Source organism: Anolis carolinensis, chromosome 4 (assembly GCF_035594765.1).
Source record: "Anolis carolinensis isolate JA03-04 chromosome 4, rAnoCar3.1.pri, whole genome shotgun sequence".
Classification (NCBI taxonomy): domain Eukaryota; kingdom Metazoa; phylum Chordata; class Lepidosauria; order Squamata; family Dactyloidae; genus Anolis; species Anolis carolinensis.
Window position 1 is genome coordinate 245,757,575 of NC_085844.1, and position 21,540 is coordinate 245,779,114.

General features: G+C 40.7%; 1 protein-coding gene across 2 annotated transcripts in view; it reads left to right on the forward strand.

Annotated features, from left to right (window-relative positions):
- Nucleotides 1-21,540, forward strand: part of znf512b (zinc finger protein 512B) — a 78,073-nt gene that overhangs the window by 17,711 nt on the left and 38,822 nt on the right. For both annotated transcript variants that reach the window (XM_062979090.1, XM_008110224.3), the window contains exons 2-7: nt 7,906-8,031; nt 10,416-10,495; nt 12,769-12,912; nt 17,997-18,178; nt 18,309-18,559; nt 20,227-20,298. In XM_062979090.1, coding sequence (XP_062835160.1) covers nt 7,908-8,031; nt 10,416-10,495; nt 12,769-12,912; nt 17,997-18,178; nt 18,309-18,559; nt 20,227-20,298 — 853 coding nt within the window. In that variant the 5' untranslated portion in view covers nt 7,906-7,907. The remainder of the gene's footprint in view (nt 1-7,905; nt 8,032-10,415; nt 10,496-12,768; nt 12,913-17,996; nt 18,179-18,308; nt 18,560-20,226; nt 20,299-21,540) is intronic.

Genomic DNA, 21,540 nt, shown 5'->3' on the forward strand with positions numbered 1-21,540 from the left:
CCAACAAAGACACAATAACTTTGCACAGTTGCAAAAGGAAAAAAACAGTAAACTTTACTCTTTACAGCAGAGTCAAACATAAACTTGCAATGTTGCATCAAAACATAAATATCACAGTGTAATAAACTTACCTAGTTTTTGTAAGCATTTCGAGATGCAAAAACATTGCAAGACACAAAGAGCATGGCTTCTTCTGCATCTTCTTCCAAAAGAGAGAGAAGCAAAAGCAGGAGCCAAAGCTAAAGGTTCTTGGAAGAATGGAATTAAATAATTATATATTTTAGCTTGTATAATGTATTTTTATTAATTATTGCTAATTGTTTAAATGTGTTGATGATTTTTATTTATTTTGTTGGGGCATTGAATTTTGCCAGTTGTTGTAAGCCGCCTTGAGTTCCCTTGGGTGAGAAAGGCAGGGTAAAATGTTGTCAATAAATAAAATAAATAATACACACATACAGCCACATCCCACTGGGTGGGGTCCAAATTTAATTGCTTAACTGCTGACCTAGATTAGCTCCTGCTTGTTATGATCAGCAGTTTGGGTTTTTCTTTAACACATGAATCCCTACTGTTGGTCTTCATTATACCTTAACAGAACATATGCCATCCCGTAGACGCCATCTGCTCACCCACAGAAAACCATATTTAATAATCTAGAGCTGATGTGGTCTATCCAATACAATTTTCTGAATCAGCACACCAAATAACCAAAGGAAGAGGCCTATAAACGAAGACACCAAGGCACCCCCGCTTCCAGGTGCCACATGGAACAGCTCCGTTCAGGGGAACTGAGGAGGAGGAGAAGCAGCAGTCAGGAGTCTTGTTGCGACGCCTTTCGTGGGTAGTCAGCCTCTCTCCTCCCAACATTCCCGTTGCCTCAGCACTATAAGAGGATTTCAGTTACTCTCATTGCAACGGTGTTGTAACAGTGAGGCCATGGACCATGTTTCATTCTTGAGGACCACTGGTGGTCCACGGACCACAGGTTGGGAACTAATGATTTACATCCTCAGACAAGTGAAAGGACTGAAATAGAAGCCTAAGTAGATATCTTCAGGATATAAGCCTTGCTAAATTTCTGGTAATAGTTTATAGGAGGAACATTGCAAGCTGGGAAATGTTGGTGTTGGTAGATCTTCCCGGGGCCAGAAGAATCATTTACATTAGAGTCTCACTTATCCAACATTCGCTTATCCAGCGTTCTGGATTATCCAACGCATTTGTGTAGTCAATGTTTTCAATATATCGTGATTTTTTGGTGCCAAATTCATAAATACAGTAATTACTACGTAGCATTACTGCATATTGTACTACTTTTTTCTGTCAAATTTGTTGTATAACATGATGTTTTGGTGCTTAATTTGTAAAATCATAACGTAATTTGATGTTTAATAGCCTTTTCCTTAATCCCTCCTTATTATCCAACATATTCATTTATCCAACATTCTGCCGGCCCGTTTATGTTGGATAAGTGAGACTCTACTGTACTATCCAAACCCAAACATGTATCTGCTTCATTTCAGCTACCCCAATCTACTATAACTCTGGCTCACTGGGAGCAGGGCTTATCCAGGGAAATCCTCCTCCTCTTTCACAGTGAGGAAGTCTCAGTCAGTGAATACTACCAAACTCCAAACTACAGGATATCCCAGGCATGAGTAAGCTTCAGCCCTCCAGGTGTTTTGGACTTCAACTCCCACCATTCCTAACAGCCTACTGGTAGATTGTTAGGAATTGTGAGAGTTGAAGTCCAAAACAACTGGAGGGCTGAAGTTTGCCCATGCCTGGGATCTCATAAGATGTAGCTATGGCAGTAAGGGGGACATCATAGCCATTCCCTCTCTAAGAAGCTACACAGTACAGCAGATGTGTCAATCACTCATCAGTAAAGTAATGGCAGCAGATTTCATTTCCAAAAAGGGGAGCAGGTGTGTTTTCAAGGCTAACGGGTCATCATTGCCCATTCCAAATCATGGCAAAAGAGAAGAATCATGGCACTGTGATATGGATGGAAATATTAATTGGTGTTCTTAAAGTCAATGCCTTTGATCCGGCAAGTCCTGATTCAACTATACTGGCACCTACCAACATGTTTTTGGTGATATATAAAGAAGTCTTTGTGCAAACAGTAATTGGCTGAGTTAATTAATACACAGGTTTTGTTTAAGTGTGGTTTTTTAATGCGAACTGTTCCATTCAGCATTTAAGGAGCAACCAGATTACCTTCTAGATTGCAACAGCAGCCAAAGGTTCGAGTTAAACACTTTTTCAGAATGGCATTCCTGTTATACTTCTGCAGCGAGTGACCTCCCTCCCTCCCTCCCTTCACCTCTCCCTGCAGGTTTTGCAGTTGGGCCCATTTTCAGCAACTTGGCTATTAATTAATAATGTCAGGCTGGCTCTTTGCCGGAGACCACTTTCAGCATAAGACCTGCAAAGCGGACCTGAAGCAGAAAAACATGGATTGGACTGGGAAGGGTGCAGGGAATTAATGAAAGGTCTCTTGATTGGCAGTGATTTTTTTCCTTTGGTTTCTTTGAGTCTATCGAAACCAAGCATGGAGTACTGAATATACTTGAGTATAAGCCTAGTTTTTCAGCTCTTTTTTAGGACTGAAAATAACCTCCTCGGCTTATACTCGGGTGAGGGTCCTGGTGGGCTTATATTCAGGTCGGCTTATACTCAAGTATATATGATATATTATTTTTCTCTATTATTATTGGTATTGTTACATTTATTATTTTACTCTATTAATTATTATTATTACATTTATTATTTTACTATATTATTGTTGTTACTTTTACATTAATTTTACTCTATTTTATTATTATTAATACATTTATTATTTTACGCTATTATTACATTTATTATTTCACTCTATTATTAAAAGGATACATAAGCACATTTACATTGAAGAAGATGAAAATAATGATTTAATCAGAGTTGGACACTCATATCTTAAATTACAGTTTTATGTAAAGATTCAAAAACATTTAAACTACTGATGCCTCAATTAATGAAATTTTATTGGTATCTTGGCTTATACTGGAGTCAATGTTTTCCCAGTTTTTGTGTGGTAAAATTAGGTGCCTCGGCTTATATTCGGGTCGGCTTATACTCGAGTATATATGGTACTTAGAATGGGGCAGGATCCGGGATGGATTGGCTATTGGAACTGAGACGGCAGAGATTCATAGATAAAGGATGCAAATCATTGCATGTTGCATGCAAGAACCAACATTTTCATAAAGCCTTCAAACAAGGAGGAGGAATCTGAGAATTGGCTTCCCTTTTCTAAGTAACTGTGGTTGATGCTTAATGTTGCTTGCTGAATTATAATACCAGCTGCCCCCTTTGGCTGTGAAATCTCAGTTTTGGCCTGGAATGAAGCTGATTTGGCTACCAAAGTGTGTACCGTCACTATAAAATTAATGCAGTTTGACACCACTTTAACGACCCTGACTCAAGGCAATGGGATTTGAAGCTTGGTGAGACATTAGCCCTTTTTGGTAAAGTTGCCTCACTCCAACTTCCAGGTTTCCATTGTTACTTCCAAAGGAAATGGTTTACTTCAACAGGGTTTGTTATTTGTTGTTTCTATTTTCCACAGTAAGTTTGAGAACATACAATTTTTTTAAAAAAACCAAATTATCTACTTTATGTGCCAAAATGGAAAAATAAAGACATACCCTTTAAAAAATTGGAGTATAGAAGTTCTACAACTGGAAGACATTTGTCTTCTATATATATAAATGAGTGATGGCATCACGGCGACCCACAAAACAACAAAACGATAGGCCCCCCAACCTCGAAATTTGACAACACAACCCATCATCCATGCCTCTATGTTGATACAACAAAAAGAAAAGAAAAATAAAGTCCTAATTAGAGAGAGAGCAATAATTGTTTTTATCCAATTTCTGCCAGTTTAGAGGGCTAATCTCTGCCCACTTGGTCTCCTAGCAACCAACTCAGCCAAGGGACAGCCAGGGTTCAGTTAGGGGACAGGCAGATTTAGGCCTCACTTAGGCTTCTTCTACAGATTATCTAATTTGCACTGGATTATATGGCAGTGTAGACTCAAGGCCCTTCCACACAGCTATATAACCCATTTATAATCTTATATTATCTGCTTTGCACTGGATTATCTTGACTCCACACTGCCATATAATCCACTTCAGTGTGCATTTTATACATCTGTGAAAAAGGGGCCTCATATAATCCAGTTCTAAGCAGATAATATAAGATTATCAATATACAATATACAATTCCTCAATACTTTATTTCCCATACCACCATACTTCGCCACAGCAACGCGTGGCCGGGCACAGCTACTGTTTTGTAAAGTCAATAGGATTTAAAAAAAAAAAAAGATCAGGAACCATTTGTATCATTTATATACAAAGAGAAAATGTAAATATGCTCATGAAGTAAAATATTGAGACAGCAAGGAAGAATATAGCCATTGCCTAAGATAAGACATTAGTGAGGGGATATTATTATTTTCATCGTATGTTTTAAAGATAGGAGGTAGGGAGTCTATTTTAATTTCTTAATTTTTAAGAACTTCATGATTATTGTATTTAGGGATGGCAGGGGAAATTAGTTTTAAACGAATGATATAAGTCATACATTGAAAAATTATTGTACAGTAGAATCTCATTTATCCAACCTTCATTTATCCAATGTTCTGTATTATCCAATGCAGTCTACCTTTTAGTAGTTAATGTTTTTGTAGTAAATGTTGTGAAGTTTTGGTGCTAAATTCGTAAATACAGTACAGCCATTACTACATAACATTACCATGTATTGAAGTGCTTTGTCTGTCATTTTGTTGTAAAACATGATGCTTTGGTGCTTAATTTGTAAAATCATAATGTAATTTTATGTTTAATAGGCTTTTTTCTTAATCCCTCCTTATTCAACATATTCGCTTATCTAACGAAAGGTCCCAGGTTCAATCCCTGGGAGCGGCGTGAGCGGCCACTGTTAGCTCCAGCTCCTGCCAACCTAGCAGTTCAAAAACATGCCAATGTGAGTAGATCAATAGGTACCGCTCCGGCAGGAAGGTAACGGCGCTCCATGCAGTCATGCCGGCCACATGACCTTGGAGGTGTCTACGGACAACGCCGGCTCTTCGGCTTAGAAATGGAGATGAGCACCAACCCCCAGAGTCAGACATGACTGGACTTAACGTCAGGCGAAAACCTTTACCTTTACCTAATGTTCTACCGGCCCATTTATGTTGTATAAGCGAGACTCTAATGTATTTACAAATTATATAACCAAACTGATATTGCTGGGAAAAAAATAAATATATAGATTAAAACAAAACCCAAATAATCCCCAAGTACACACTCTGCATGTGAACTTTCAGAAATGTTAAGTTTTATGGTCACATATTTCTGGCTCAAACAGATATTTCCTCTTTCTTACTACATGTGATGATAAAGTGGATGCATATGGTTCAAAGCCACATGTGGTTAGATGAAATTATCCACCCTTCAGAACAAAGCTGCATGGTCTGAATTGATCTTGGGCGCAGGATAAAAACGACCGACCTGGGTTGCTGTGAACTTTCTGGGCTGTATGACCATGTTCCAGAAGCATTCTCTCCTGACATTTCGCCTACATCTATGGCAAGCATCCTCAGAGGTTGTGACCTCACAACCTCTGAGGATGCCTGCCATAGATGTGGGTGAAAGGTCAGGAGAAAATGCTTCTGGAACATGGCCATACAGTCTGTAAAACTCATAGCAACCCAGTGATTCCGGCCATGAAAGCCTTTGACAACACAATGACCAACCTGTTGGCTTTGCAGCATGAGGACTTCACAGTTGTTCTGTTTAAATGGCAATGTCAGATTGTGACATTCCCAGGAGCTACAGTGTTCTGCATTAAAACTTCCTCCTGCATTGCCTCGCTTACAGGTTAACTTTGCAAGTCTTCTTGCAAATGATTTACTGCTTAAGGCATCCCGCAGCCACGGCTTTTATGCAAAGGAGGCGAACAGAAGAGCTTCCAGTACGGCTCTCCCCTTGATGCTTTATAGGGAGGACCACTTGAATTATTAATACTGGGAATTTAGATAAGATTCACATTTTGCTGTTTTAGAACAGCTTCCCATTAGTAAGGAAAATTAGAAAGTTATCGCTTGGATCTGCTCATTAAAATTCACTCCTTTTCCTGTCCTGATATCTCATAGTGAAAAAGAGTGAAGAAACCACACAGCGAAGACTTTTCGCTGTTAGAGCTTTCAGTAGGTCCATCTGTACAGTAGAATTAATGCAGTTTGACACTGCTTTGACTGAATGCAGTGGAATCCTGGGAGTTGCAGATTTACAAGGTCTTTAGCTTTCTCTGCCAAAGAGGTCTGGTGCCTCACCAAGTACAACTCCCAGGATTTTGTAGTAATGAGCAAAACCCTTCCCTTTGAAGTTCCATTTTGCAATTTATTCTGCATAAAATTTGCATGTGGTTGTTTTGCATGCAAGACAACATTTTCTGTGTAACAAAAAAAAAATTCTGTGCAGACAAATCGCTCTTTTCTGAACAGAAAATGTTATTTGTTATGTGCAAAATTCACTTGTGATTGTTTTGCATAGGTAAAGGTAAAGGTTTCCCCTTGACATGAAGTCTAGTTGTGTCCAACTCCATTTCTAAGCCAAAGAGCCAGCGTTGTTCGTAGATGCCTCTAAGGTCATGTGGCCGGCATGACTGCATGGAGCACCATTGGCTTCCTGCTGGGGTGGTATCTATTTATCTACTCACGCTTGCATGTTTTTGAACTGCTAGGTTGGCAGAAGCTGGGGCTAACAGCAGGAGCTCACCCCATCCCACCAATTCGAATCGCTGACTTTCTGGTTAGCAAGTTCAGTAGCCCAGCGATTTAACCCATTGCTTTAACCCATTCTTTTGCATAGAAAACAGCAGTTTCCGTGCAGAAAATATTTCTGCGTACAAAAATATTCATGGTAAATTCTAATCTATGAAGATTTTCATCAACTCAAGTTTCTTCTGAAAAATCTTTTTATTTTCCAAAGCATTTGGGATTTTAGTTTCCCATTGTCTTGTATATGATTACATGTGTTTTCAGTTTGCATTTGTTCTACATGATGTTGTGTTATTTGGATTTTATCTGGATAATTTTTTTGGCAGTTGTAATATATAGTTGTGTGAATTATTGTTCCTCCGTTCCCTCTGTTTATATGTGCACACACATATATATCAAAATGTACCCTTTTGTCAAGGCCTATTGGTTTTACTTGTTTTATTTTTAAGAGCCCTGTACATTTCGTGGCACTGTATAAATAAAGAGTAATGTTGATAATGATACAGTAGACCCTCAGTTAACAAGAATTCAAGCAACTGGTATAACAAACAAAAAATGAAAACAACTTTTAAAAAGCTGTTTTAATACTACAGTAAAACTGTGTTACATTAAATTTGTATTTATTTTTATTTACATTTAATAAATGCATTTCAATATTAATACCAAGTCAATATTGTTCATGATATGGCATAGTATGGAGTATAGTATTACTTAAGCCTGTTTTTCATATCAGAAATTACACTTATCTCACATCTGCCAGTTCCCGTTGGTGTTGGTTAATTGATGGTCTATTGCATTTTCCAAACATTTAAAAAGTATTTTGAATACTTTTTTTTCATCTCTCAGGCCCATTTCTCTCTCAATATGCTTCCATGTCCTAGATGCCTTTCACCCAAATGGGAAAGGGGGTCTTTTTCCTTAACCCACAGCTTGGAAAAATGTTTTTATTGCCATCTTGGTCAGAAGACACATGGATTGAGGGACCCTGGCAGTTGTAGTATCGCAAGGTCAGCTTTATTACATTCTAACACTGAAGCATGCCTGACCCTCTCCTCTTTCCTTGGTTTCAGCTATGGCAGACTCCTATTCCTACCGAGTTGGAAAGAAAGTCGCTGGATCCAGCAAGGCCAGTATGGACAAGGAGAGCAGCAAGGCAGAGATGAAGCTAAATCCAGCATATGAACAGTCAAGGCTTGGTAAGGAAGCCCATTGCACTTCAGATAAACGATGGGGCTGCTTTTGCCGATGCTCTCCTGTGAACCTTTTGCACTATAGTCAGCCCTCCACATTTGTTGAGGTTGAAAGCAGAAGATCCACATGAAAGTGAAAAACTGAATAAATAAATTGCAATTCTTTTATTATTTACAGTATTTATATTCCAGCCTTCTCACCCTGAAGGGGACTCAGGGCGGATCACAGAACACATATACGGCAAACATTCAATGATTTATTATAACAATGACAAGACAGACAACAGATAGAAGTATATATAGGCTTTCCCATCTTTTGGCATCTTTTGGAGGCCACGCTTGGTTCCGGCCACTGGCGGGTGCTGTTGCTCCATCAATCATCTGCACCCCAGCACCCTGATGAATTGGTGAATCGACCGCCTCACCAATTCCTCTCCAATGTTAGACTCTAAGACATGTGTAGTCTGAAGTCCAAACTTTTATTTCAATATCTACATATTTACAAAGCACAGCAAAAGCCATCGCTCTGAGCTGGCATTCTCTTTACAGCCTCTTCACTCGGCAAGCACAGCTCAACTCTCTCAGAGATAAGAACATTCCTCAGTCCGAAGGAAGTTCCCGACCTCCAAGGCCGGAAATCATGCCTGATAGGTCACAGCAGGCTGTCAGTCAAAACTAGCCTGCTGTTAACTGTTTCATTTCTGAAACACACACTCTTGCACAACAGCAGAAAACACTTGATTTACATTTCATACACATACAACCATAATCCAACAGCTCCATGTCCCTGCTTAAATACCTCCTCACTTTAATGCAGTTTCTATTTATCTACTCACATTTGTTTTTGAACTGCTAGGTAGGCAGAAGCTGGGCTAAAGGTCAGGAACTCACCCTGACCCAAGCTTTGAACTCTTAACCTTCTGGTTGGCAAGATTTATTGCAGTTTGGTGATTAACCTGCTGTGCTAAAGCCCGGCTTGGCAGAACACTTCTCTAGGAATTTCTAGGTCTTCCAGCATGACTCTACAATCCTGCTAGAAGATGACCTCAGGATTGCATTGGAGACAGTCCTGGAAAGGTATTCTCCTTCGAAATCTCTAGGTCTTCCTGCATTACTCAATGGAAGATGACCATAGAATTGTGCTGGAGGACACAATTATCCCTAGAAAAGTGTTCTCCCTAGATATCTCTTGGGCCTAAATTTCCATATAATCCAATTTCTGATTAGTTGCATTGAACTGGATTATATGAATCTACACTGCCATATAATCCAGTTCAAAACAAATAATCTGGATTCAGAAATGGGATTATATGGAAATGTAGCATGACCAGGGGAAGTTGACCACAAGGTCTTACTGGAGGACCTAGAGATTCCTGGAGAGAACATTTTCAATCAAATCCATGAATAATCAAATCCATAAAAGTCAAACCTTCAAATGTAGAAGGAAGGTTGTATACAGATGATAACAATGTGACTGTAGTTTAATTGCTACTTTAACATCTTGTAAAATTCTAGTGTAAGTCATGATTTTTCAGGATTTGCAGTTCAGAGATACAGTCTTCCATAGCTTTGCTTTTTTAAATTCTTCTTTTTATTGAGACTGGACAACTGGCATTTGAACCAGTCTGCTGTTGATGGGTGCTAATATTTTATAGTCTTAAGGCTGAGAGAGTGAGACTTGCCCAGTATCACCCAGTGAGCTTCCACAGCAGGATGGGGATTCACACCTACTTTGCTGGAATCTTTAGATCTCTGATCTAATTGTAACTTAATGGCTATGATGGTTGGGAGATTTCAGGAATTTTCATCTGGAAAATGCTACTTTCTCTCGTTGTGGTACCTAAATGTTGAGTTTGATGGGTTTGGTATGTTGTGTCGAAGTGTATGTAACCAACATCATTGTTTAAATGAGCTTTTCCTACCTATTCATTACTTTTAGTCAATACATGAATGCAAGTCGAGTATCCCTTATTCTGAAATGCTCCAAAAATCGTTTGCATGGATTGCTGGGTTTTTCTGATGGTTCAGAACTTGGCTTCATGTGTTAAAAATATTATGTATAAAATTACCATCAGGCTATGTATATAAGATGTAGATGAATTTTGGATTTAGACTTGGATCCCATTTGTGAGGTATCTCATTATGTATGTGCAGATATTCCAAAATCTGAAACTCAAAGCACGTCTGGCCCAAAATACTTTGAATAAGGGATTCTCTACCCATATGATAAATGGAACGAATATCAATGCCAGTGCTTGAATTGTCTTCATTGCAAACTCTGTTGATTGCAGAATGGAAAGGGAATTTAAATCAATGGGCATCCAAAGAGATGCCAGGTTTGACAGATATCTTGATTTCACCCTCCCTGTCCTCATATCCTTTTTTTGCAGGAAATGCAACCAATGACAAAACTGAAGGCAAGCGGAAAGGGAGGCCCAAGGTGGACAGCCAGGCCCTGAAAGATATTCCTGTAAGATTTTTTTGAATAATGTCCTTCATCTGTTCTGATAACTGAGGGAAGGGGAGGGCAGAGAGGAAACTGGGAATGGACGTTTCAGTGAATTTTAATTTGGAAAACTACTTTACACTGAATCAAACTTATTATTTATATCAGTTGTGGAAAGCACATACTCCGAAGCAGCATATCCCACTGTCACACAGCTCTTACCATCAGGAAGTTCTTCCTAAGGAATCTTTTTTATCCTAGAGTTTGAATCCATTGTCCCGGGTCCAAGTCTACGAACCAGCAGAAAACAAGCTTGAACCTTCTACAACATCATCTGACTATATCATCCCTAAAAACATAATTCAGCCTGACAGTGTTTTAATGGGTTTCTGAGGTTCTGCAGAAGGAGACACTTGGAAATTATGGCTGGAGTCTTCTACCGTATCACTATCTACATTATGTAACTTTATGCATGCTTAGCCTTGTAGCAGGGGTGCTAAGAAACACTATGTGCATTGCATAATGTATTGCCAACACTGCTCTGCCAATGAGCACTAGCACTTTCTGGCCAGTTTTGTAATGACAGCAGACCTGCATCAGTACCATTGTGTATTGGGGATATAGTAACATCACACAGCAGTCCTCTGCTAAACCTGAATATTACAGAACGGCCCAGTTTTAATATCCACAGACATAAGTTTTGGCCCCTCTCTCTAATCTGCTAAGGTCAATTTGGACAAGATCAGAATTCAAAATGACCGTAACAGATTAGAGAGTTGGGCCAAAACCAACAAAAGTATTTCAACAAAAGCAAATGTAAGATACTACACTTAGGCAGAAAAAAATGAAATGCAAAGATACAGAATGGATGATGCCTGGCTTGATAACAGTCCATGTAAGAAAGATCTTGGAATCTTTGGGAACAACAAGCTGAACATGAGCCAACAATGTCATGCAGCAGATAAAAAAGCCAATGGGATTTTGGCCTTCATCATAAAGAGTCTAGTGTCTAGATCAAGAAAAGTCATGGGTCACCTCTATTCTGCTTTGGTCAGACCTCTTTACCTGGAAAAACACTGTGTCCAATTCTGGGCACCACCGTTTAAAAGAGATATCGACAAGCTGGAAGGTGTCCAGAGGAGCGCAACAAAAATGATCCCTATGAGGAGTGTCTTAAAGAACTGGGTATGTTTAGCCTGCAGAAGAGAAGGTTGAGAGGAGCCATGAGAGCCATGAAAGGATGTCATAAGAAGGAGTGAGCTGGCTTGTTTTCTGCCTCTCTGTAGACTAGGACTTGGAGGATTAGGTTCAAATGACAGGAAAAGATATTCCACCTGAACATTAGTAAAAACTTCCTGACGGTAAGAGCTGTTCAGTAGTGGAACCCTCTGCCCCGGAGTGTGGTGGAGGCTTTTAAGCAGAGGCTGGATAGACACCTGTCAGGTGCTTTGATTGTGCTTCTCCTGCATGGCACGAGGTTGGACTAGATGGCCCATGTGGCCTCTTCCAACTCTACTTTTCTAAGTGAGTCCCAACAGGCATCTGGCTAACATCTGTCCTGCTATCACAGTTCTGGGGCATCTTGAGAACAGGCAGCTTGAAAGACCCCTCTGTGGTCCTGTTGCAACTGCTCTCAATGTAACCTGGAACTTAGAAAGTGCTATATTTCCCAGCACCTCAGTTATATCATCTTGGAACCACTTTTGGATATTGAAAACATTTAAGGCAGTGTTTCCAAAATGTTGGTGTCCTAGATGTTTTGGCCTTCAGCTCCCTGACTGATGGCCAAGCTGGCTGGGATTTTAGCAGTCAACGTCCAAGCATAAGAGTGGACTGTAAGTCCAGCTTACAATAATGTAACTGTAGGGTGGGCCAAAAGTCATAAAAGGGTCTCATTTAATAAATCCTTCACCTTTTATTTTTAATTTACAATACAATAGCATCATATATGGTATATATAGGAAGTAAACTTATGTACTACGTGTGAAAAATTAATTTTCATAAATGGTGTTCAATACCATAGCATTGTAGATATAAAAGACCCTTTGTGGCTTTTGGCCTACTCTTATTTCCACCAGATGTGTGCAACACAATAATGAGACCAAGATTAATGTTTTTTGTTGGGGTGACAGTCTCAGCTCTTCCAGCATCCTAATGAAACTTGTGGCTGGTCACTTCCAGAGCTTTGCCTTATTTTTTGTGAATTTACAAATAAAGGGGAAAATTAGGTCTCCGTCCCATCATATTTGCCTGCTGCCTTTGCCTTTGACCTGTGGATTCTTTCTTTCTTCGCTCAGCTGCCTCTCATGAACCAGTGGAAGGATGAGTTCAAGGCCCATTCGAGGGTAAAATGCCCCAACTCGGGCTGTTGGCTGGAGTTCCCCAGCATCTATGGCCTGAAGTACCATTACCAGCGCTGTCAAGGGGCAAGGAAGACAGAGGTCTGTGTTCCATTTTGGGTTTGTGTGTGTGTGTGTGTGTTGCTTTTGGTGTGAGAGAATTGGCAGCCTGCAAGGACGTTGCCCAGGGGACGCCGAGAATTTGATGTTTTACCATCCTGTGGGAGGCTTCTCTCATGTCTCCGCATAGGGAGCTAGAGCTGATAGACAGGAGCTCACCTCGCTCCCTGGATTCAAACCACCAACCTTTCAGTCAGCAGCCCTGCCAGCACAAGGGTTTAACCCATTGCGCCACCAGAAGTTCCTTTCATTTTGGTAATCCATATTTATAACTGATATGATCAATGTCAAATATGTCTTTCTTTCCAAAGCTGATGGTTTAAGAGACTAACACATTTTGGTGTATTCCCAACTTTGGATTTCAGTTCCCAGAAGTTCCAGCCAGCTTATCCAATGGTCAGAAATCTGGGAGCTGACGCACTTGAAGACTTAAAGTTTTAGGGACTGCTGACATGAAGCTTTCTCGGTGCACAAAGATGTGGAATGGCCAGACCTTGGTTGGAGTTCTCTTAGTGTCTTTGCTGTCATTGGAATTGTGCGCCTACAAATCAGCTCTACCTTACAGCAACCCTGTCCTGGGGTTTTCTGGGCAAGATTTGTTCAGATTTGCCATCTCTTTCCTCTGAGGCTGAGAGAATGCCACTTGCCCAAGACCTCCCACGGGCTTGTATGACTGGTTAGGTCTTTCAACCCTGGTCTCTTTAAACCACTACACCACATGCATTCCCATATACAGTGTTTCCTCACTTATCACAGGGGTTACGTTCCAGGACCACCCGCAATAAGTGAAAATCCGTGAAGTAGGGACGTTATATTTATTTTAATATTTGTACATTATTTTAAGTCTTTATCAACCAATTGTGTGTTGATAAATCGCCTCCTTCTCCTCCCATTGCCACTTGGGCTCCTTTTCTCTCCCTTCGCCTTTTCCTTCCTCCCTGCCTTAGGCTGTAAATTGTAATTTTTTAAATGATTTATAATATTCTTTTAGAGTTTATTGAAAAATCGCGAAACAGCGAATCCGTGAAAAGCGACCGTGAAATAGTGAGGGAACACTGTACATCCATACAGGAATTAAAATTGAAGTCTTGGAACTGATAAAAGCAAAAGATGGGAAATACGGTAGCTCTAATTGCTTTAGTTTTACTATTGGAAACAAAATATGAACCTCAGCAGCTAGAACCCGCCTTCCTAACAGTGTTGGATGATCAAGCCATGCTCATCTAATTAGCCAGATGTTGCTTGTGGGTCTCCAGTTATCTAAAAGCCCCAGCTCACCTCTTTCCGGCATAGCTTAATAAACAGCATCCATTCTACAAATGTGTGGGGTGGGCAACTCGAAGCCCCTCCAAGCTGTTTGTGTGGTCATCGATTCCTCCAAGTTCTCCAGAGCACTCCTTGTGAACAGGAATAATCTTTAAGTGGTAAATCACATTTTCAATAAGTTGCAGCACGCGCACACTCACACTCATACCATTCCTTGTGCACTGTTTAGCATTTTAAACAATCTGGTTTATGTGCATGTGGTCCCCAAGGCAGAATAAATTGGTCCCTGAATCTACTGCGGTTGTTACCTTTGCTCCTGGTAGCATCAATTTATGAAAGAAACATAGAACACTTTGTGTTTTCTTAAGATGCATCTGCATTGTACAAGTAGTTCTGTTTGACACCACTTTAAACCTTTTGATAGTTAGGTTTTTTATTGTTGATTTAAGAATGTCCTGTAATTTTCAGTTGGGCAAAAGGACTTCACAATTGAAGGACACAATGGGGCTGCATCTGGGCTGACCAAAATAATGGTTCTATGGCAGTGGTTCTCAACCAGTGGTTCCCCAGATGTTTTGGCCTACAACTCCCAGAAATCCCAGCCAGTTTACCAGCTGTTAGGATTTCTGGGAGTTGAAGCCAAAACATCTGGGGACCCACAGGTTGAGAACCACTGTGCTATGGAATCTCGGGAGTTATAGTTTGGAGTGGCACCAGCATTCTTTAGCAGAGAAAATCAAACTCCTTCTAAAACTTCAACTCCGCTAATTCCATAGCAGTGAGCCATGGCAGTTTAAGTTGTATCAAACTGCATTAATTCTACAGTGTAGGTGCATCCTTAGTTGTGGTTCCATGCTTCCAAATGAGATTCATTGAGTCTGACTCAATCCACTTTGCGTCATTGTTTGTTTTTTGTGAATCTTGAAGTTTGAAGGGATCGCTACTGGGAGTGCATTTCTGTGTGTTGCTTTATAACAACACAATTGTATTTCTTTGGATAGTTTTATTGACACACTGTTCCAGTTGTGGTCTAACCAGAACAGAAGAGAGTTGACCTCTTATTCCCATGATCTATTTGTAGAACTGACGTTTGCATTAGAGGTTTTTTCTTTTTTTTTTTTGTTAGCAGTCTTCACACTGTTGGTAAATGTTCAGTTTATAATCAACCAAAGATCCTTTTTGGGCACCATGCCAGCTAACTGGATCTTTACTGCCTTATAATTATAAAGTCTTGTTTTTATTTGCTTACATATTTGCATTTAATTGCAGGACTTTTTCTTAGTTGTGTTTTTTCCCTTGTTTGTATGTAAACATGAGACTTTTCCCTGTCGAAGTGCATCTAATTGGATTGAACACTGTGTGCCAAGTAACCAGAGATCATTTCGAATTTTGATTCTGTCTTCTGGAGTCTTAGCTACTCCTCCATACTTTGCTTTGTTTGGTAGTTCCATTTCAGATAAGTGCATTCATCCATATTTTTGTTGTTTGCCTCAAGTTGGTTTTGGCTTATGGTGACCCTTTTAGTGAGAGACTTTCATGAGTCCCAGTCATCTGTTACACAGATTACTTAAAGTACAGTCTTCGTCCTTTCTTTCACTTTGACCAGCATTATTGTCTCTTTCTATATACTTTTTCATGATATATCCAAAGCTAGGCAGCCTCAGTGTAGTTGTCATGGCTTCTAGGGAGGGTTCAGATCTGATTTGATCTAGGAAGCATTCAACCTTTTGACACTTGATGCTATCTGGAACGTGGTCTTCCTTTCCTCCTACTTCCTTCAACTTTACTCTCTGTTACTATTTTTTCCAACATGTCATCTCATGATCTCTGCAAATACAATAGCCTCATTTAACTCATTTTGGTTTCGGGGGGAATTTGGCTTGATTTCCTGTCTGACACATTTTTTTTTGATGGTATTAGAACTCTCCCTCCAGTATTACAGAGTTATTTATGTTTTTCTGCTGGTGAAATACTATGACCAAGTTTTCCCAGGGAGCTGTCCTACATTCAATATTTCTGTGTGTATGAAATATATTTGTTTAACATTTTTAAAATACTTTTATTAATGCATGCACTTTAACTTTGCCCCAGTGGCGAAGTGTGTTTAAAGCACTGAGCTGCTGAATTTGCAGACCGAAAGGTGCCAGGTTCAAATCCCGGGAGCAGAATGAGCGCCTGCTGTTAGCCCCAACTCCTGCCAACCTAGCAGTTCAAAAACATGCAAATGTGAGTAGATCAATAGGTACCACTCTGGCGGGAAGGTAACGGCATTCTAGGCAGTCATGCCGGCCACATGACCTTGGAGGTGTCTACGGACAATGCCGGCTCTTCGGCTTAGAAATGGAGATGAACACCAACCCCCAGAGTCGGACATGACTGGACTTAACGTCAGGGAAAACCTTTACCTTACCTTTAACTATATAAAACAACATTCAAGGAAAAACCAACATGCAAACACATCTAAAGACATTTTTAAAAATCATCTTTTTTTCATGTCAGGATCAACTGCAAGGCGCTTCTGGTGTGAAAGAATTGGCTGTTTGCAAGGATGTTGCCCAGGGAATGCCCAGATGTTTGATGTTTACCATCCTTCTGGGAGGCTTCTCTCATGTCCCCGCATGGGGAGCTGGAGCTGACAGAGGGAACTCAACCCATTCTCCCCGTATTCGAACCCCGACCTGTCAGTCAGCAGTCCTTGCCGTCACAAGGGTTTAACCCAATGCGCCACCAGGATAAAACACTATTAAAAGACATACAGCAGAATTGAAATACTACAAGTTAAAATAACGAAGAGATTAGTTTGCATCTTAATGCAAATAGCTCCAAGACTCAAATTCCTTTATGTTGATGACCTTCAACTTCCAAAAGCCCCAGCTGGCCTGGTTTGGCCAGTTCTTGGAGATTCTGGGATTTGTGTTCCAAGAGCATCAAAGGATGTAGAATTGGAAACCAATTAGCATAGAAGCAGAACTTGGAAAACTTCCTTTCTTTCTAATCCAGCTTTCAAATGTTAGAGTAGGGTGATCAACTGTGAGAGACCACTTCATGTTTACATCTTGTTTAAAAAAAAAAAAAAAAGGACTGGCCCAGAAGATCAAAAATGTGGCAAAGGTGCCTCTTAACATCCTGAGAATAAATTGAGGAAGAAATTTTTCTTTGGAATTTTGGAAGCTCTTTGACTGTGTTTTCCTGCATGGTAGGGGGTTGGACTGGATAGCTCTTGTGGTCTCATCTGTCAGGGGATGATGGGTTGCTGAGTGGATTCCAAAAATCATCATCCTCGTCTCACCTCCTTCTCCAGACTGTATTCCCATGCTGAGAAACAGCACTGGTCAAACAAACACTCCAGCAGACGAAGTCCAACTGTTGATTAACTTTATTTACATGTCTATTTACAGTTTGCATTTCTCGGCTTCAGAGCATAGCATTCATAGTCCATCTTCAGCGAATGCTCAAGCCGAACTCCACAAATAAGATAAACAACATTCCTCAGTCTGGAGGAAGTTCCAACCCTCAAAGGCCGGAAATCAAACCTCATAAGTCACAGTAATCACAACAGGCTGTCAGTCAAAACTAGCCTGCTGTTAACTATTTCATTACTGAAAATACACACTCTAGCTCATCAGCAGTAAACACTTGATTTACATTTCATACAAATACAACCATACTCCAACATCATCTACTTCTGTGATTCTGGGAAAACCTTGTTGTGTTTCCCAGCTCTGGCTAGAAGCCCACAGTGTTTTGTTGCCCTTTCTCCTGGTCCCACTTCATCCTCCCTCTTTCTGCTCTTTTCGCAGAGTGCCGTGGTGGAGAAACGGACCTTTCCTTGTCCGTACTGCGAAGCCACCTTCACCTCCAAAACTCAGCTGGAAAAGCACCATCTTTGGAACCACCTGGAGCGGCGGCTGCCGGTTGTGTCTCCTCCGCCAGTGGAAAACAAAGTGCCCAAAGCCTCCAGCAAAAGTGGAAGCAAGAAAAGGTATGTGCTGGTTGCAAAAAGTGGGAAGTGCTTTTCCATAGATTGGGGAGGGGAAGAAGTGCTGAGATGTATAGAAAGGCCCCGATGTCTTAAATTCGTGTTTCAACCAGCCCTCTGTGCTTTGCCCTAGAGCTGCCGAGGGTTCAGCTTCCCCCACCATCCATCCCAAACAGGCAAAGATGGAGAAAGCAATGGCCATACAGCGGCCTGAGAACGGAGAGTGTGCACCTGTCAAGCAGCGCAACAAAGAATTCCAGGTGACAGTGAGTGGCGTGGCGGCAACGCCCTTGACTCAGCCGTCCAGTGGCCGCGGATCCAAGCAGCAGTCAAGCAGAAAGGTTGTTGTTGAACAAGAAGAAGACCCCGAAAGGATGAAGCACAGTAAGGCCCCAGTTTCGTTTCCCCAATGTTCCATAGGTCAGGCCTCGATTTTCCCATGTGTTTTTCAAAATCAGAAATCAAGGTCCCGGGACTTAGGATGTGTCTACGTTGCAACTTTTTAACTGCCATGGCTCAATGCTATGGAATCATGGGAGTTGTAGTTTTGCAAGGTTTTCAGCTTTCTCTGCCAAAAAGTGTTAGTGCAGCACCAAACTACAACTCTCTATGAGTCAATAGCATTGAGCCATGGCAGTTAAACTGCATTAATTTTGAAGTTTAGATGCACCCTTTGGAAATCTTCTTTGTTTCCCTTGGTAAGATGTTCTTAGCTTGGAAACAGCCACTAAAAGGCCTCATCTTACCAAATTTCCTTTCACTGATGTCTGAATATAAGACGGGATTGTTCCAAGGATCTTAGAGAATAGCCAGGGATGATGATGACCAACCTTTTCTTCAAAATTGAGACTCAAGCCAGATTAAAATGAGAATGATAAAGCTAAAACACACATAAAAAGTGAAAACAGTTCTCAAAGCCCAGGGCAGCTGGATGAGTTTGCGAATTACAATGTTGCACTCTATCCTTGAGACACTTTTTCACCCAGCACCACACCAGAGTCCAGTAGTACTAACTACAGCAGTTTATTAAGAAAAGCATGTAAAAAACGAAAAAAGGGCATTTTCCAAAAGAGCGGTAGAGAAGGAGATATAAAATAGCAGTAGTCCATATGCAAAAGAACAATAATCCAAAAATGGCAAGGTACATGAAATCACTGAAAGGACATTTAGTAAGATGAGGCCTTTTTAGTGGCTGTTTCCAAGCTCAGAACGTCTTACCAAGGGAAACAAAGATTTCCAAAGGGAGAATCTACACTTGGGTTTCAAGGACTTCCCATGGAGTTTTTCTGAAGCCTAATTTATCTATTATTCACTCCCTCCGTCCAGAGACTCAATCTGATATCATGGGAAAACTCCCCATCAACTGAAGGTGGATTCCCAAGAGAAATGGACCTTTCACTGGTTTCCCTTTCTCCTGCTACTAAGGAATGAACATTGGAATCCAAAACATCCTCTGTCCTCACTTATCTAAAGCCTGCAAATCACCCTGATCACACACAGACTCCTCAGTAGGAAACCCATCACCCCCTCATCCTTTGAGAAATCCCCAGAAAGAAATCTTACTGAGCCCCAACATACAGTTTCCAAAAAATCTGCTTTCTAAAAAGCACTGGTCTTATACCAGAAAATAGTTTATTTTTTGATCCTTGAAGATTTAAATACTCCTTTAAAAAGGCCATCATTCTGGTTTCTGCATGAGTTTGCTACCTGGATGTCTCCAAATTCGAAAGATACAAATCCAGAATAAAGATCTATACAAAGTAAGGAGCTAAATATTTCACTGTTTCATCCGTGCAAACAAATATGGATAATTTCCATAGTTCCTACCTGCTGTGGAGGAAAAAAATCTTTCTGAACAGTTATTCTCCCCTTAGTTGCTCAGTTGTTTTAGGGAGTCGTTCTGTGCAAAAATAACACCTGGTTTCTTACATATTTTGATACAGAAAAGCTCTGAAGGACCTAGAGATTCCCTATAATAGCTACGTTTGACTAGCTATAGCATGCAGGTGTTTGACCAAACATTTGTTTCTGTTTTCTCCTTTTTGAGTTAGGAAGGAAACAGAAAACCCCTAAGAAGTTTACTGGGGAACAGCCATCCATCTCAGGAACTTTTGGATTGAAAGGTAAAGTACAAACTTCTTCCCAGCTTGTAGAATTTTTACTGTGGGTATGGAGCCCTTTATGTATTACAAAGGATTCCAGAAAATATCCTAGACCAGGCTGTGGCGCAGCTGGCTAGTAACCAGCTGCTATAAATCACTACTGACCGAGAGGTCATGAGTTCGAAGCCCGGGTCGGGTTAAGCCTCAGACCATAAAAAAAAAATAGCCCCGGCTTGCTGTTGACCTAGCAGCCCCGAAAGACAGTTGCATCTGTCAAGTAGGGAAAATTTAGGGACGCTTTATGCGGGAGGCTAATTTAACTAATCTACAACACCATAAAAAAACTGCTCACGAGGAAAAGAAGAGGAAGAACAGCCACCAATGGACGGTGAAGCAACAGCTCCCCCTGTGGCCGGAATTGTGAAGCTGGAAAGATGTTAAAAAATGCCTCTGTGTCTGTCTAAAACTGAATGTTGTTTGTCTATTGGCATTGAATGTTTGCCATATATGTGTTCATTGTAATCCGCCCTGAGTCCCCTTCGGGGTGAGAAGGGCGGAATATAAATACTGTAAATAAATAAATTAATAGACCATACCATTGGTTCAAACACGTTTTAAGAGAACCTTAGCTTTGATGGCAAAGGTCTTTCAGGTCTGCTTGCTTGCTATTCGTCATTTACTCCAGAGTTCTCAGAAGGAAGAACTGAGCTTTGAAGTAGTTATGAGTTTTTGAAGAGCAGCCACTGAAAAAGACCCCCCCCCCTTCTTTCTTCTCTATATACTACTACTGCTACCACCTCCTTCTCCTCTTCCACTTTCTCAAGAATGTTAAAATGTAGGCAGGAATGATGACCTAGTCTTCTCTTCCAAATTCAGGTTTAAGACAGCCTACAATAAAGACTAATAAAAATAAAACACACCAGAAATGGACACTAAAATGGAATCCAACCGTTTACAATATTAAAAGAATGAAAACCTACATTTAGAATCATAGAATTGTAGAGTTGGAAGAGACCTCACGGGCCATCCAGTCCATCCCCCTGCAAGAAGCAGGAAAATCTCATTCAGAGCACCCCCGGCAGATGGCCATCCAGCCTCTGCTTAAAAGCCTCCAAAGAAGGAGCCTCCACCACAGTCCGGGGCAGAGAGTTCCACTGCTGAACAGCTCGCACAGTGAGGAAGTTCTTCCAAATGTTCAGGTGGAATCTCCTTTCCTGTAGGGTTGTATGTTTTCCGGGCTGTATGGCCATGTTCCAGAAGTAT